Below are 16,188 nucleotides of genomic sequence, written 5' to 3'. Positions count from 1 at the left end.
TCACTCAACAAATAATCATTGGGGCGCTGTCCCAGGTGCTGAACAGGTAAAGTTCCTGCCGTCTTTGACTGTTGGCCGTTTTGCTCACTGCTGTATCCCCAGCATAGAAAATAAATGGGTAAATAAGAAAAAAGATGGTCATTCAGTCCATGTGGAATTTGTCCCTGGGACACTGAAATTTAGGAGCATCAAACGTGAATTGCTTATTCTGTTAAATTTCGTGTTCACAAGCACCTGCACTCCTGTAGCAGCCATAGGTGAGCTGAGCACCTGTTTGCAAGACTAACAAAATAGGGAGCTATCAGATGCTGTGCGTTGAAACTCCCACACTGAGCCACGCTACGAGTTACAGAGCTGACTCAAGGCGGGTTTCACTGCTGTCTCAGGTTCAGGAATTGTTCGCTGTGGATCTAGAAGGCCTGGATTCCTTCCAGTCCTTCCTCTGTGGCTGATGTCCTGTGTGGGGGACCTTGGGTCATGATTTGCCAGCTCTGGGCCTCAGCCTTCACATCTGTAAAATGGGGAGGCCTTTCCTTTGGAGCCAGTGCTCAGGCCTGGTGATGGAGTCAAGCTGTGCCCAGGGGGAGTAGGGGACACAGATGGGGCCCCTTGAAGTTGCAGACTTGATTGTGAAATCTCGACTGCTCTGTGACTCCTGGACTCTGGGCTTTCTGCAGGGGCCCAGGAAGACTTCCTGGAGCAGGTGACAGGCCTTGAGGGTGCTGTGAAGGCTGCCCGGGAGCAGCTGCAGGCACTGAGCAGGAATGCCCACTGTGCCCAGGCCAGAGCTGAGAAGACCTGCGTCCAGCTGGCAGACCTAGAGGCGGTGCTGGAGTCCTCAGAAGAGGAGATTCTGCATGCAGCCACCATCCTTGCATCTCTGGTACCCCAGGGGACCCCTCCCCAACTCCTCCCCTCTACTGAGCCTGGGGCATGCCCCCGCCCCCTGCTTTGGGAGGCTCAGTTTTCTCACCTGCAAAATAGCGGTCACCCAGTGCCTCCTCTGGCGATGCAGTGAGATAATATTTGCAAAGAACGAGCCGTATTCCAAGTAGACAGTGAATGCCCAGCAAGTGGTAGGCGTCGTTATTGTTATTTCCAAGCTCTAGGGCTCTGCCCACTGGATGCTGACTTTGTAGCTGGCTCTGAGTGTTTATGAAATAAGTGGCATCACCCAGGTCTGCCTGACAGTTTAGCCAGATGTGGGCCCTGCCCTTCAGGGATGGACCATCAGTTTCCTCCTATTTCTCTCTCTTCTCTAAAGGCGATTCCTCAGGAAGGGCTCGGCCAGCCCACCAACTGGAGCCATCTGGCCATAGAGGCCCGTGCCCTCGCCAGGAGGTGAGCCCCCATGCCCTGGGAGCATGGTGAGGTCCTGGCCACACAACCATGAAGGGAGCCCAGCCATTCTGCTGGGGGCTTCCAGGGTCAGGGCCAGCCCCATAGGTATCCCCACCCCGGGAGTTGGAATCACTTGAGTACAGAGCTGAAGTGTCATCGCCATGGGAAGGAGAGGTGTGCAAGGATGGCATGAGATGCAGGGGTCGGGGTGGGGGGCTCTGCCGACATTGGTCGACTGAAGGCATCTGAGAGCCTTCATTTTTTATAACAGCTTTACTGAGATATAATTCACATGCCATGCAAGTCAACCAGTTAAAGTACAATTCAGTGGTTTTCAGTATACTCACAGAATTGCACAGAATATGCACAGAATTGTGCAACCATCTCCGCAATCAGTTTTAGAACATTTTCCTTACCCCAGAAACAAGTACCCATTAGGCATCGCTCCCCATTCCTCCTTACCCTCCTCAGCCCCTGGTAACCACTAATCTACTTTCCGTCTCTATAGATTTGCCAATCTGGACATTTCATATAAATGGAATCATACACATGGTCTTTTTTTTTTTTTTTTTTTTTTTTTGTGGTACACGGGCCTCTCACTGTTGTGGCCTCTCCCGTTGCGGAGCACAGGCTCCAGACGCGCAGGCTCAGCGGCCATGGGTCACAGGCCCAGCTGCTCTGCGGTATGTGGGATCTTCCCGGACCGGGGCACGAACCCGCGTCCCCTGCATCGGCAGGCGGACTCTCAACCACTGCACCACCAGGGAAGCCCACACATGGTCTTTTGTATCTGGCTTCTTTCATACTGCATAATATTTTCAAGGTTCATGCATATTGTACCATATATCAGTACTTCATTCTTTTTTACAACCAAATAATATTCCATTGTACAAATATGCCACATTTTGTTTATCCAGTCATCCGTTGATGGACATTTGGGTTGTTTCATCCACTGCTTTTAAGAAGCAGCTTAAGATCCTAAAGACACAAGCTCTGAAGCAATTTGTCCCTTTAGCTGTACTTTAGGGACTGTAGACCCATTTTACAGATGAGAAAAGAGACTCAGAGAAGTAAAGTGACTTGCTTAAGGACATGGGGTTAGAAGTGATAGAGCCAGATTCAAACCCAGGCTGTCTTTTCTATGCTCTCTTTATTAGGGTAACCATATAATTTATTGTCCAAGCTGAGATTTTATGTGTGATCAAAGGCCCTATTATTTATTATGCCAGGACAACAGGCGTAAACCCTATATAACAGGAACAGGGGCACGGGTCCCCTTCCCATCAGTCTTCACTGTGCGTCAGGCAGAGGGAGGACAGGGGCCTGGCACCCGTGGCTGTACTCCCTTTGGGATGGCAAGAGGCCCGTGCGGTGGCGGGGGGTGGGGGTTGGGCCAGGGCCCCCTCTGTCAGCCCCTGGTGATGGGCGGGTATTGTCATACAGTCACAGGGACACCACCACCAGGACTGAGGCCACTGCTCGGAAGGCCCTGCTCACCTCCAACAGCAGTTATGCGCTTCTCTGGAGTCTGGTGGAGGGGAGAACAGCCCTGGAGGCCCAGCAGGAGCTAGAGGACAGGTGAGGAGACCTCCCAGGTGTGGGTAGGAGCTTGGGTTGGCTTCCTGAAGCTGGCAGGGCCTGGTCAGAGGCCGATGGTTCCAGAACCGGCTTCCTTCCCTTGAGTCCTGATGTTCTTTAGGGCGGGGTGCGATGCCTAGGGTCTTAGGCCTGCTTGGTGGTGCGTTAGAGGAACCCACTCATGCCGGGGTGCAGCTTAGCCTCCGGAGAGAAGGAATGAGAACCTAAACAAGGAGGGCCCAGATCAGCTCATCCTCGGCCCCCTGAAGCTCCCCTGCCCCTCCCCAGACCCCTCGGGAGCTCCTCTCAAGCACCAGCTTTCTTCTTGGCCTCTGCTTCTCTGCTGTGGGTGGCCCCCTTGTATCCAGCTCATTCAGAGGGTCAACGGAGACCCACCAACGTCTCACTGAGCCCAAGTAGATTTCCTAGATGAGAGAATCTGATTGGCCCAGCTTGGGTCAGGTGGCCAGTCCTGAGCCAATCGGTATGGCTGGGTGGATCACATGACCCACTCCCAGGGGCAGGGGCAGCTGGCTCTCTGTAAAGGGATGAGGGATGGGAGGCACCCTGGCTGGGGGGGTGGGGGGCGTGGGGGGTGGTCCAGCAGTACCCATGGTAGGGGGAGCTGGGTGGGGCAGGGTGTGGACAGCTGGACAGGAAAGCTGTCCTAGTTGATGGATTACAGCATTTCAGGGAAAAAGGGCCCCAGAACAGTCATGCAGCCCAGAGGTCTCCATTTACCTGGAGAGCAACATGCCCAAGGTCACTCAAGGGCATCAGGGCCTGGGCCGCTATCCCCCCAACAACAACAGGCATTTTCCTCTTCATGATTCATCCAGAGGAGCCAAACATTTGCAAAACATGCGATTCTCAAGTGGAAACCAAGCGGGAGCTCCTTCAGAAAAGCGTGATTGAATTAAGTGAATGAAGAAACAAGAATGCAGTCCCTCGGCTGCCTTTCCCATTCATTAGACAGCTGCCGAGCAGCAGCCAGTTTCCGAGGCCAGCTGCTGGGTACCAACTCCGCAGACGGCGGTTCTGCCCGGGAAGTTGCCAGAGCCCCTTCAACCGGGAGCTCCACTGGGGGGGCCGGGACAGCAACGGGGAGGGATGGCCTGCATCCTGCTCCTGGGCCATCCTGTCTCTGTCTCCTCCCAGGTACCAGGAGGTACACGCGGCCCAGAGGGCGCTGGGCACGGCCGTGGCGGAGGTGCTGCCTGAAGCTGAGAGGGTGCTGGCCGCCATGCAGCAAGTCAGCGCAGATGCAGCCCAGCGCCTGGCCTCACCAGTTGCCACTGCAGCACCGGTCAGCTCAGCTGTCCTTGGAGCTCTGCATGCGGTGGTTGTGAGGGAGAATATGGCAGCTGGGAAACCAGTGTGGCCCAGGCAGAGGCAGAGGACGTGGCTTATTTCTAACTCTCAGGCAGTGGATTAAAAGATCTCAGCCAATCTTTGTTGTTGATTATAATGATGATATCAAGGCCGAGGCCTCTTCTTCATCATAGTGGCATTGGCAATGACACCAGACGGACTTGGGACCAAATCCCAGCTCCGCCACTCTAGCTCTGTGACCTTGGCAAAGGACTTCCCATCCCTGTGCCTCGGTTACTTTGTCCGTCTGTCGGCTAGAGCTCACCCATTTGGTTAATTCAGGGCTGCATCCATGAGGGGCTGGAGGGGATTCGTGAGCAATGCCCTCATCCTCTATGTGGCTGTCACCCTACACTCCTCACCTCTGGATAAATCAGCTCATCAAGTCTTCTCAGTAATCCTGAAATTCCAAAACTTGGGAGCTAAACTTTAAAAAAAGAGACTAAACTTACAGAAATGCATCTGGGGCCCAGCCTGCCCAGGACTGACTGCTCCCAGGCTGTTTCCTCAGGGTATTTGATCCTCCCACTGTGTGTGAAGAAGGAAAATGTAGGTAGTGACATGTTTGGCCCTGAGCGCTGCCCCAGATACTGCTGAGGGCGTTAGGTAATAAGCAGTCCCCACAGGAAATTCTGAATTCAGAAGTACGTCCGGCCCCAAGGTTTCAGCTGAGGAATTGTGAGCCTGGGGAAGGAAACGCAGGTCAGGGAGGTTAGCTGGGCTGCCTGAGTCTGTGCTTCTAGAAATTGCTGGGGCTGGAATCAAACCTCAAGTGACAGCTTCCCCAGTCTGGCTTCTCTCGCCCTGGCCCCTCTGCTTCTTAGGGTCCACGTGCACCCCTGCCCCCCACGGTCCCTGCCCCTGGGCTTCTCCCACCCAGTAGAGGACCTGCCCCTCGGACCTCCCCATCAGGCCTTGTCTGAGCCCTCCATCTCCCGGCAGCCTCAGAAATCCCAGGCCAGGACCCTGGACCTGAAGGTGCAGGCCCTGGAGAAGACGGTCGCATCGAGAGAACGCGTGGTCACCGAGGCTGCCCGGACCCTCCAGGCCACCGCCCAGGCCGTGCTGCACAAGACAGAGCCCCTTACGCAGGTGGGTTCTTGTCCTTTGAGGCAGCACCTGGAGAAGGTTGGGGCTGCCCCAGGCATGATCTGGGCTCAGGGGTTGCAGGGGGAGGGCAGGGCAAAGACCAGAAGTAGTTCTTCCCCCCCACCAGTGCCTTCCCCCAAATTCCAGAGAACCTCAGTTAGCTCGTGCCAAGGCAGGAGGTCCTGATTTCCCGAGAAGGAGTAAAGGTGTGAGAGGAGGCAGGATGGACAGACAGACAGAGCCACGCCCACCACCCTTACTCAGTGTTAATTACAGCTGGGATGGGTCTCATTCACTTATTCTTGCATTCATTAGTTCACTTGCCAGATATTTTAGGGAGCACATACGTTGCTCTAGTGCTAAACCCCACTGCAAGACTAAATAATCAGGGAATTTAAGAATTACGGGGTGAATGGAGCCCCAGCCAGTGGTTTCCAACCTATTAAAATATAAGCACCCCTTCAAGTGTTTTTTTTTTAACTTTTCATCTTTCATCTAGACTTAGAAAAAGGTTGCGAAGAAAGCACAAAGAAGTCCCATATACCCTCACACAGATTCTCCTTCTGTTAATGTTTTACCCAGCCACCTTACAAGGATCAAAATAAGGAAATCAACATGATATCATACACTGAGCTAATCTACAGACCTTATTCAAATCCCAGCAGTGGCTTATCCCGTAGCCATCTTTTTTGGGGGCGGGGCGCTGAAGATCTTAGTTCCCCGATCAAGGATCAAACCCGTGCCCCGTACAGTGGAAGTGCAGAGTCTTAACCGCTGGACCACCAGGGAAGTCCCGGGTATCCATCTTTATTTTCCTTTTAAAGACAAGAAACAAGGCAGAAAGCTGTTGCCTGCATCCGAACAGCTGGGCCTGGTGCCTGTCACATACTGGGAGAGCTGTGCTGTGTCAGGGCCCCTTGAGGTGGTACCCATTGATTTAGTCCATCACCCTGGTCTGGGGCACAGATGAGGCCACAGCAGAGTCAGGACCAGACCCCAGTGCGCAGTGCCCCAACACAGCGCCTCCCACCTTCCTCTCCCATCCTGCTAGGCATTTGGAGTAAGACTTAAGACACAAGGGCTCCCAGGGCAGCATCTGGTGGCTCTTCAAACCCACATGATTGCGACTTCCCTGGCAGTCCAGTAGTTAAGACTTCTCCTTCCAATGCAGGGCATGCAGGTTCCATCCCTGATTGAGGAGGTAAGATCCCACATGCCTCGCAGCCAAAAGAACCAAAGCATAATACAGAAGCAGTATTGTAACAGATTCAATAAAGACTTTACCAAAAATTTTTTTAAACCCCGCATGATTGATTGATGGCTTGAAATTCACATCACATAAAATTACCCATTTGAAAGTGTACAACACAGTGGCATTTAGCACATTCCCAATGTTGTGCAAGTACCACTTCTGTCTAGTTCCAAAACATTCATCACCACAAAGGGTGACTGCTTATATCCATTAAGCAGGCGCTCTTCATTCCTCCCTCCCCCCAGCCCCTGGCGACTGCCCATCTGCTTTCTGTCTCTATGGATTTACCTATTTCAGACATTTCATATAAATGGAATTGTGCCATATGTGACCTTTTGTGTCTGGCTGCTTTCACTTACCATAATATTTTCCAGGCTCATCCACATCGTACTATATATCAGCACTTCATTCCCTTTCATGGCTGAATAATATTCCATGATGTGGATACACAGCATTTTGTGTATCTATTCATCCATCAACCCAAATTCTTTAAGTATCCAGCCTTTTTTAGTGGCAATGGGGAAGAAACTAATTTTCTATGAGTAAAAGTTGTATAACAAACAGATTCACTACTTCACATCCTCTGGCTGAGATGCAGCAGCATTCTGACAAGAAATTTCCAGTTGTCCATCTTTCTTTTAGTTCTTAGGTTCCACTTTTCCTCTGAGCTTTTGTGAGACAGGTAACTTCTTGGGAGAGATATTCAAAGTTTAATATTGGTATAATAAAACAAATCAGTTCCTGGTAAACAGCATAATTCAGTGTCAGAGTTTTGGTGGTGTTTTGGGACCTTGTACATGTGGGTTTCGTGCCCACCTGACCCCTCTCTGTCCAGCACACCTCCAGCACCACCTGACCAGCCTCTCTCTTCTCTCTCCAGCTGCACCGGGAAGCCAGATCTGCCCTGACCCGGGCTTCCTCATCTGTCCAGGCTGCCATGGTGACTGTCACAGGAGCCAGGACTCTGCTGGCTGACCTAGAAGGTATGTGTGCCCTGCTTAGCCCCAGGCTCATGGATGCACAGATGCCCATGACAGATACCAGGACTCATGCCTCAGCCAGGGCAGGCTTGGCTGCAGGGGACAGAAGTCCAGTCATGTGGGCTTAAGTCAAGGAGACCATTCCCTCTGCCTCTAAGGACCTCCCTGTCCTGTGGCTGCTTGTCCCTCCCCATCTCACACACCACTCACCAGGTTCTTGCCTACGTGGCCATCCATCATCAGACCACACGCAGAGCCCCTCAGGACCAGATGGGAAGAGAATCTGATGCCATCAGCTGTCCATCCCTGATCTAGGCTACTCTGGCTGGGGGTCTGGTTACCTGGTACAAATATGGCTGCCCTGGTCCAATGTCCAGTGGGGCTATGGGAAGGGATGCAGTGTTTCTCTTTAGAATGTGGGTTGATGGGTTGATGCCAGTCCAGGTCTCTTTTGAGCTGTAGGAAAATGAGGCCAAGTGCCCCCATTTTACAGTTGGGTAGACCAAGAAAGGAAATTTTACTGAATGAAATGTGGAACAGCCCCTAGCCTGTAGTTGCTCTGCCAGGAGAGGATTTGTGTTCAAATAAGTTTAGGAAATGTCACGTGCTATAGATCCCCCTGAGATCTTGCAGTGCACACCTGAGAATATTAAAGGCTCTGAGAAGTCCTTCAATAAAGAAACCAGGTTCACTTTATGTAAACTTAATTTCCCCTAGCGTTTATCAACACCCTGTAGAATTAGGGCTCCCCAGTGTGCACTTTTTGGCTATGTTGGGTCTTTGTTGCTGCGCGCGGGCTTTCTCTAGTCGTGGCGAGTGGGGGCTGCTCTTTGTTGCAGTGTGCGGCTTCTCACTGCAGTGGCTTCTCTTGTTTCAGAGCACGGGCTCTAGGCGCGAGGGCTTCAGTAGCTGTGGCATGCGGGCTCAGTAGTTGTGGCTCACGGGCTCTAGAGCGCAGGTTCAGTAGTTGTGGCGCACGGGCTTAGTTGCTCTGCGGCATGTGGGATCTTCCTGGACCAGGGCTCGAACCTGTGTCTCCTGCACTGGCAGGCGGATTCTTAACCACTGTGCCACCAGGGAAGTCCCCCCAGAGTGCACTTTAAGAAATGCCAATTTTGCGTACAGGAAGCAAAGTAGATCTAACTTTTGGATTATCTTCGTAGAATGATTATGTAGTATTATGTCCCTGGATATTAGAAGGCTTGATTCTTTTTTTAAAAAATATTTATTTATTTATTTATTGGTTGATTGATTGGCTGCATCGGGTCTTGGTTGCAGCACACGGGATCTTTCGTTGCGATGCATGGGCTTAGTTGCCCCACGGCATGTGGGATCTTAGTTCCCCACCCAGGGATCGAACCCACGTCCCCTACACTGGAAGGTGGATTCTTAACCACAGGATCACCAGGGAAGTCCCCTTGATTCTTTTTAAATTTTGACTTTGTCTACTATAATCAGTACTCCTTAGGATAAATTTCCCTTAGAATTTTATCTGAAAGGAAATGAAAAAGTCTCTCTTTCTATATAGAAGGAAACTACTTATTAGATAATAAAAACCTATGTGAATTGTAGAATTCCTCTTTTTGTCTTGGCTGCTAGGAGGCTAAAAGGTAAATAGTGCATTTGGTACCTACACTGTCATTATCCTAATTTTCTGGCACTTCTCACTCTTCATCATCCCCCCAGTTACATATGGCCTTTGGTTTATCATTTTAATGGTCCAGTTTTTGGTCTGTTCATCACGATAAGCTGCCTCAAAGCCTATTGAGAAATGCATGGTATGTAAAAACAAAGAACTTAATGGATCTTGCTGTGTACTGTGCTATAGCTCCCATCTCTACCACTGGCCCAGGCATTGACCACCACGTAATTCTGTGACTTTAGTAAGTATCATAATATAACATGAATCTTTACACTCACAAGGCAGTATGTCTCACTCATTTGTTTTCCCTGGGTGAGCCTGAGAAGTTTACCCACAGATCTCATGCATCTCATACCTCTGCTCACGTTGTCCAAGGGTCTGGGGTTGGTCAGACATCTGACAGTGACCACCCGATGGGCTCTCCAGGCATGAGCCCAGCCCTCCTGACACAGCCTCGGCCGGGTTTACAGGAATGAAGCCAAGGTTTCCTCGGCCCAAGGACCAGGCCGCACTGAGGAGGAAGGCAGCCATCGTCCAGGACAGGCTCCTTGCAGAGTCCAAAAAGAAGACCAAGCAGGTGGAGAGGATGCTGGGAAATGCGGCCTCTATCTCCTCCAGTGCCAAGAAGAAGGGCAGGGAAGCTGAGCTGTTGGCCAAGGACAGTGCCAAGGTCAGGGCCACAGATGTGACTCCAGGGGCATCCCTGCCTTCTGGGCCTGTGGGAGGACTGTCATAGGAGAGGTGCCCTTCTGTAGGGTAAATGCCCCTTCTGTATGCAATGCTGAATACTCTGCACTTGCTAAGGGGTCCCAGGCTCTGAGCTCCGGAGCTTCACGCGGGTGACATTCCGCATGAATTCCGCATGAAATAGATGCCACTGCTGTCCCCATGGGGCAGGTGAGGACCCTGACGCCCAGCCCAGTTCAGTAACTTACCATAACCAGGGCTCACACCTCGGCCTGTTTGGCTCTCCTCCGTAAACTTCTAGACTTTTCTTGTTTAATTAGGGCCAAATTTGAATCGATATGCATCTTCCCAGCTCCGTCACTCAGGGCCCAAGTAAACTGCCTCTACAGCTCCCTAGAGACAGTGCTGGGTTGAAGGGGTCCCCAGGCTTGGTTTCTGGTCCTGCCATTTTGATTTTGGCCAGCTTCTCCTCTCTGCACCTCTGTTTCCCCATCTGTAAATTACTGGAATTTCTCCTCTCGGGGGAGATGTGTAGTGTCCAGCAATCTGCACTTTGCCGGCATCTGGTACACAGCTGTTGAATGAATGAATGAACGATCTGGTGCGTGAATCTATGACCGCTTGGCGGGGCGGTCACCCTTTACCTCTAAAAGGAGTTTCTCCGCTCACACTCCCCTCCCTGCTGCTGCCGCCCACCCCGTAGCTCGCCAAGGCCTTGCTGACGGAGGGGAAGCAAGAGCACCGCAGGGCTGGCCGGCTCTCCAGCCAGACGCAGTCGATGCTCCAACAGGCCTCCCAGCAGGTGCTGGCCTCAGAAGCACGCAGACAGCAGCTAGAAGCAGCTGATCGGGTACGTGTGCTGAGACCCCAGCGCTCCTTCTCCTGTGGTCCCGGGAGCCAGCCAGGAGCCGCTCAAGCTTTTCTTCTCACCCCCTCCCCAAAAAGGTGGGTGCCGGGCTGAGCGAGATGGAGCAGGAGATCCGGGAATCACGCATCTCTCTGGAGAAGGACATCAAAGCCTTGTCGGAGCTGCTTGCCAGGCTGGGTAAGGAGACCCCAAGGCCGGGCCCTGGCCCCCTGGGTCCCTGGTGCATCTCCGGGATCTTCCTGGGAGGCCCCGTCCTGGGGAAGCTGGCCTCCTAGCCCTCCTGTCCGTGGCTCCCCCCATCCCGAGACTTGTGGTCAATGACAAGCATTGGTAACCGCGCCAGGCCCCCCGGGGCGAGGCAGGGATGGTGTCCAGAAGCATGCTCACTTGGTCCTCCAGGGGCTGCTAGTCAGGAGGAGAGGAGAGACACAGAACACTCAGCACCCACAGAACACCTGTAGGTACCAGGTGACTAGGTCCGCCCTCCGTGGTGGAGGGTTTCAGAGAAGGAGAGAGAACGTCACAGAAGCAAGTCTGGCATCGAGGATCAGGTGCTGGTCTGGAATCAGAGAGACTGGCAGTCAAGTCTGGCACTTTCCCTTCCTTGGCTGTGAGACCTTGGGAAAATCACTCCACCTCTCTGAGCCTCAGTTCCCCCACCTGGGAAATGGGAGTAACAATGGGGTAGTTTAGAGAGTGCTTTCTACACTGTGCAGTGTGTGATGAGATAGTAAATCGTGAAAGGGGCAGCCCCCAAGACGTGGAGCCCTCAGAGCAGGGGCGAGGGGACAGTGTCAGAGCAGTTAGGCTGAAGTGAACAACAAGCAGTTTTAAAAGTGGGGGTAGGGCTTCCCTGGTGGCGCAGTGGTTGAGAGTCCGCCTGCCGATGCAGGGGACACGGGTTCGTGCCCCGGTCCGGGAAGATCCCACATGCCGCGGGGCGGCTGGGCCCGTGAGCCGTGGCCGCTGAGCCTGCGCGTCCGGAGCCTGTGCCCCGCAACGGGAGAGGCCACGGCAGTGAGAGGCCCGCGTACCGCCAAAAAAGAAAAAAAGTTGGGGTAAAATACACAAAACATAAAATTTGCCATTTTAACTATCTTTCAGCGTACAGTTCAATGGCATTAGGCATAGCGTTCACCTTATTGTGCAGCCATCGCCACCATCCATCTCCAGAACTTTTTCATCAGCCCAACATGAAACCCGTCCCCATTATACACAGACTCCCCATTCCCCCCTCCCCCAGCCCCCGGCAACCCCCGCTCTGCTTTCCGTCTCTGTGAAGTTGGTATTGTAGGTACCTCACCTAAGTGGAACCATATAGTGTGTGTCCTTTTGTGACTGGCTTATTTCGCTTAGTGTAGCGTCCTCAAGGCTCATCCACGTAACAGCATGCATTTTGGTTACCGTGATCGATAAGACAAGGAAGAATCACCGGGTTCTGCATTTTGGCTGGATGCCAGGCCTCCGCTAAGCTATTCACACACGTGATCGTATCCCATTTTAGCTTTCAAGGCAAGGATCCTTATGCTCTTGCTATTTTGCAGATGAGGAAACTAAGGCACAGAGAATTTTTTTTTTTTTTCTTTTTTTGCGGTACCACTGTTGTGGCCTCTCCCGTTGCGGAGCACAGGCTCCGGACGCACAGGCTCAGCGGCCATGGCTTACGAGCCCAGCCGCTCCGCGGCATGTGGGATCTTCCCGGACCGGGGCACGAACCGATATCCCCTGCATCGGCAGGCGGACTCTCTACCACTGCGTCACCAGGGAAGCCCGGCACAGAGAATTTAAATGATGTGCCCAGGGTCCCACAGCCAGTCAGTGGGGAGGCTGTGGATCACGCTCAGGTCTGACCGATTCAGAGTGCCCGCTCGTAGCCACAGGTCTATACCCGCAAGAACTCAGCCCACTGGACACGATGCCCAGCATGAAACAAACGCTCTATGTGGGTAAACCACTCCGGCCGTTGTTTTTGTCATTTATTCTCTCACATCGGCACTATGCTTGACTCGGGGGTGCAGGAGTGACCACGCACACCTAGACCCTGTCCCCGCCCCAGGAGACCCAGCTGGGCAGTTAGAGTGGAGGCTGTAACCTCTTCAAAGGCCAGGCTGTTTGGACTTTCCCATGGATGGTGGGACCTCCCCGAGTCTTGGCTGGGAGCAGGGCCTGCCCGGCAGCAGGGCTCAGCTTCTCTCTGCTTCTCCCTGCCCCGGGCTCAGCTCTTGCAGCCGCCTGTCCTCCAAACCAGCCTTCATTGCCCCGGAAACTCAGGGCCATGGGGAGCCCTGGGGCCCAGGGGGGGTCCTGTGGGATTCAAAGGCATTGAGGATTTGTTTCTGTGACTCCAGCACTCTTCCACCTGGCTCAGCTGTCTTTCCATTGAATGCCACCTTAATGACAAGGTGACAAAGGCCAGGTCGGGGAGACAGCCCGTGGATTCCATGCCACCATCACCAAGTTCATATGCGGGCACCCGGCCCCACCCCCTCGTTTTGCACTTGGAGAGGCTCCTCCGGGAAGTCCTGATGTGTGCTGGGCCAGGACTAGACCCCTGCTGCCTGCTTCCCAGGCCTACAGCCCCTCCTGCCCCGTCTGCCTCACCCACCCTCATTCTGATGCCAGAAACTTTTCTTTTCACCCTGATGTCCCCGCATCCTGGCCCACAAGTGCCATCGGTAAGTGTGGGCTCTCAGCGAACTGAAACAGTGTGTGGGAGCAGCAGGCGTTACGGGGCCTCCCCCACACACGCTGCTGTACAGATGAGGAAACTGGGGCTCAGGACTCACCCGAGGCCTTCATTGTTTAACAGGAATAGTAATACCAACAAAAAAAATTAACAGTTGCCCAGTGCCACCCAGGGGGATGGTTCCAGGGTCTGCACGTAAGCCCGGTGGGGCGCCCAGGCCAGGCCCTCACCTGCCTCACCACGCTGCCCTCTCGGTCCCTTGCCTTCCTGGTAGATCGTGGGCACTCGGAAACCTGGAGGGTTTGGGCTGGGGAGGGCTTCTGGGGGTGGGGCCTGAACAGGCTTCTGGGGCCTGCAGGGGATCCAGCCCACCCTGAGGCTGTCTGTGCCCCTCCACAGGGTCACTGGACACCCTCGGAGCCCCCGCCCGGGCCCTGAATGAGACCCAGCGGGCACTGGAGCGCCTGAGGCTGCAACTGGGCCCACCAGGGGTGCTGCAAGGGAAACTGAGGCTCTTGGAGCAGGAGTCTGAACAGCAGCAGCTGCAGATCCAGAGCTTCGAAAGCAACCTTGCTGAGATCCGTGCTGACAAGCAGAATCTGGAGGCCATTTTGCAGAGCCTGCCCGAGAGCTGTGCCAGCTGGCAGTGAGGGCTGCCCGGACCCACGGTGCCCCCGGCCCGGGGCATGCACGCCCGCCACAGGTGCGCCATGCAGGCACACTGCCCAGACCCTGCTGCCGCGTACCCCCCCGAGTCTGTGCCCACACCCCCTCCACACCGGCAGGAGTGAGTGTGCATTCAGAGCTCACCCAGGCGGCTACGGTGTGCACACCCCCATCAGCGTGCACTCCCACCCCTTACGCACATACACACGCACAGGTACATGCGGACATGTGCCCGTGTGTGCAGTGCACACGTGTGCAAGTCCATCCATGTGTGGTGCGCCCCCTCCGGATGCTGGGGGTGTTTATGTTATGTTATGTTATGTTATGTTATGTTATGTTATGTTATGTTAAATGCCCTGTGGCACTGACATACTCAGGCAGGGTTGGTACCTGGGAGGCTGGGACCGGGCAGGGTCGGGGGGGCATCCACAGAGATCCAGGGCGGGTTCAGCAAGAACCAGAGCCCCCAGTCCCAGCCCTGCCCTCTGTCCTGCAGCCCCCTGACCAATGTGTCACCCGCCATGAACACCCAGCAACTCTGCATAGCTGAGGGACCAGGCAGGTCAAAAGACACAAGATTCTGGGGGGTTCTCAGCAAAGGAACCTGAGTCCCAGGGCTCCTGGGGCTGTGGTGCAGCCTGCTAGCCCGGCCGGGCCGTGGCCTGCCCATGCAGGGGTTTCTTTGGCTTTGTGGAATACTTCCTTCTCAAGATCCTGGGACTGGGTCAAACTCACTGAAGGAATCACCTGCCCTAGGCCCGGTGCCCCTTTTGGGCCATGGCCTTGTGACCTGAGGGGGCCTGGGCCAGGGGGCTCAGACAGGTCGCTTGGATCTTCCCTTTGTGACCCTGCCAACCCTGGCTGGCCTTTGACCGATTGACACTTCCCAAACTGGCCCTGCAGCTCTGTGGCCCCATCTGCCACATGGGAGGCCCTGCTGGGCGTGGAGGCCTGGCTGCCTTTCTAGCCTGTCACGCAAGGGTCTCCCACTGTGGCTAGGCCCTGCCCAGGGTTCCCGGCATCTCCTCCTGGCACTCCTCCCCTTTCCCGGGCCCTCTTCCAGCAGACCGCGGGGCCTTGGCACTGGGAGGGTGGGTGCCTCGGGGGGCCCAGCCCCTTCCCAGCGTTCTTCCTGCCCCCCAGCAGGGGAGACAGGCAGCAGCCCAGACCATTTCTGTTTTACCAACTCTGTTTAACGTGGCAATAAAGGACCCCTTTACTAGCTGGTGGTGTGCCTTTGGTCCTCCGGTGCAGACTCACCACCTGGCTATGGGTGCACATGCCACACACACACACACACACACCCTGTGAGTCAGTGGCAGAAGGTTCAGTGATCCCTCTTGGCCCACATGAGGTAGAAGGAAGGTGACAAAGCTGAGCCCATCGGCTTTGCCAGTGTCTTCCCACTGGGGGGGACTCTGCTGGGGTCCTGCAACTCCAGCCATCTGCCCTCTCCTTTCTGCTCCGGGGGACTTATTAGGCAAAGTCTAGGGCCTGGGGGAGTTTGAGGGGTGGGGTATGGAGAGGTCCTCAGCTGACCTCTGGCTCAGGCTGGAGACACCGAGGCAGGAAAGGAACACAAAACCAGTGTCCAGCAGCGCAGAAAGGCTCAGGGAGGGACACCAGTGAGGAGAGGAGGAGGAGGGCTTTGGGCCAGGCCTCAAAGGGTGGGGAGACAGTGGGGAACATTCCAGGCAAGAGGGTGGGCAACAGCGCAGCGTTTGCAGGGTAGGGGCCCGGCCCGCACGGGTCACTCCAGGAACTCAGGTTGCAGGCGGGATTATGGCGCATGCTCAGTCAGGGCTCTTGACCACGAGGCCTGCCCCCCTCCCGGGTTGGTTTAAGCAGAAAAGGGGAGTTCGCTGGGAGGACTTGGGCGAGTCTCCTGGAATCCTGGGGTAGGAAGGGCTGCCAAGGCTCAGAGATGGTCAGGGGCCGGGGGCTTGCCTCTCCCTTCCCTCCCACCCCTCCCCTTGTCCTCTGCCTCTGCTCTCTCCGCGTTTACTCTGTTTTCTTCTCTCCGCAGAG

At 54.5% G+C, this 16,188-nt stretch overlaps 1 protein-coding gene across 1 annotated transcript in view; it reads left to right on the top strand.

Annotated features, from left to right (window-relative positions):
* Positions 1–15,230, top strand: part of LAMC3 (laminin subunit gamma 3) — a gene marked incomplete at its 5' end in the record, with an annotated part of 62,533 nt that extends 47,303 nt beyond the window's left edge. The window contains 10 exons of the mRNA XM_081238068.1: positions 678–883; positions 1,265–1,341; positions 2,785–2,919; positions 4,078–4,225; positions 5,233–5,382; positions 7,512–7,614; positions 9,724–9,923; positions 10,644–10,790; positions 10,886–10,985; positions 13,894–15,230. Coding sequence (XP_081094194.1) covers positions 678–883; positions 1,265–1,341; positions 2,785–2,919; positions 4,078–4,225; positions 5,233–5,382; positions 7,512–7,614; positions 9,724–9,923; positions 10,644–10,790; positions 10,886–10,985; positions 13,894–14,144 — 1,517 coding nt within the window. The 3' untranslated portion in view covers positions 14,145–15,230. The remainder of the gene's footprint in view (positions 1–677; positions 884–1,264; positions 1,342–2,784; positions 2,920–4,077; positions 4,226–5,232; positions 5,383–7,511; positions 7,615–9,723; positions 9,924–10,643; positions 10,791–10,885; positions 10,986–13,893) is intronic.
* Between the last annotated feature and the right edge of the window lie 958 nt (positions 15,231–16,188).

This window comes from Mesoplodon bidens (assembly GCF_964165515.1).
Source record: "Mesoplodon bidens genome assembly, chromosome: 6".
Lineage (NCBI taxonomy): Eukaryota > Metazoa > Chordata > Mammalia > Artiodactyla > Ziphiidae > Mesoplodon > Mesoplodon bidens.
The sequence above is the reverse complement of the archived record's forward strand: the minus strand, read 5'-3'. Positions and strand labels throughout refer to the sequence as shown.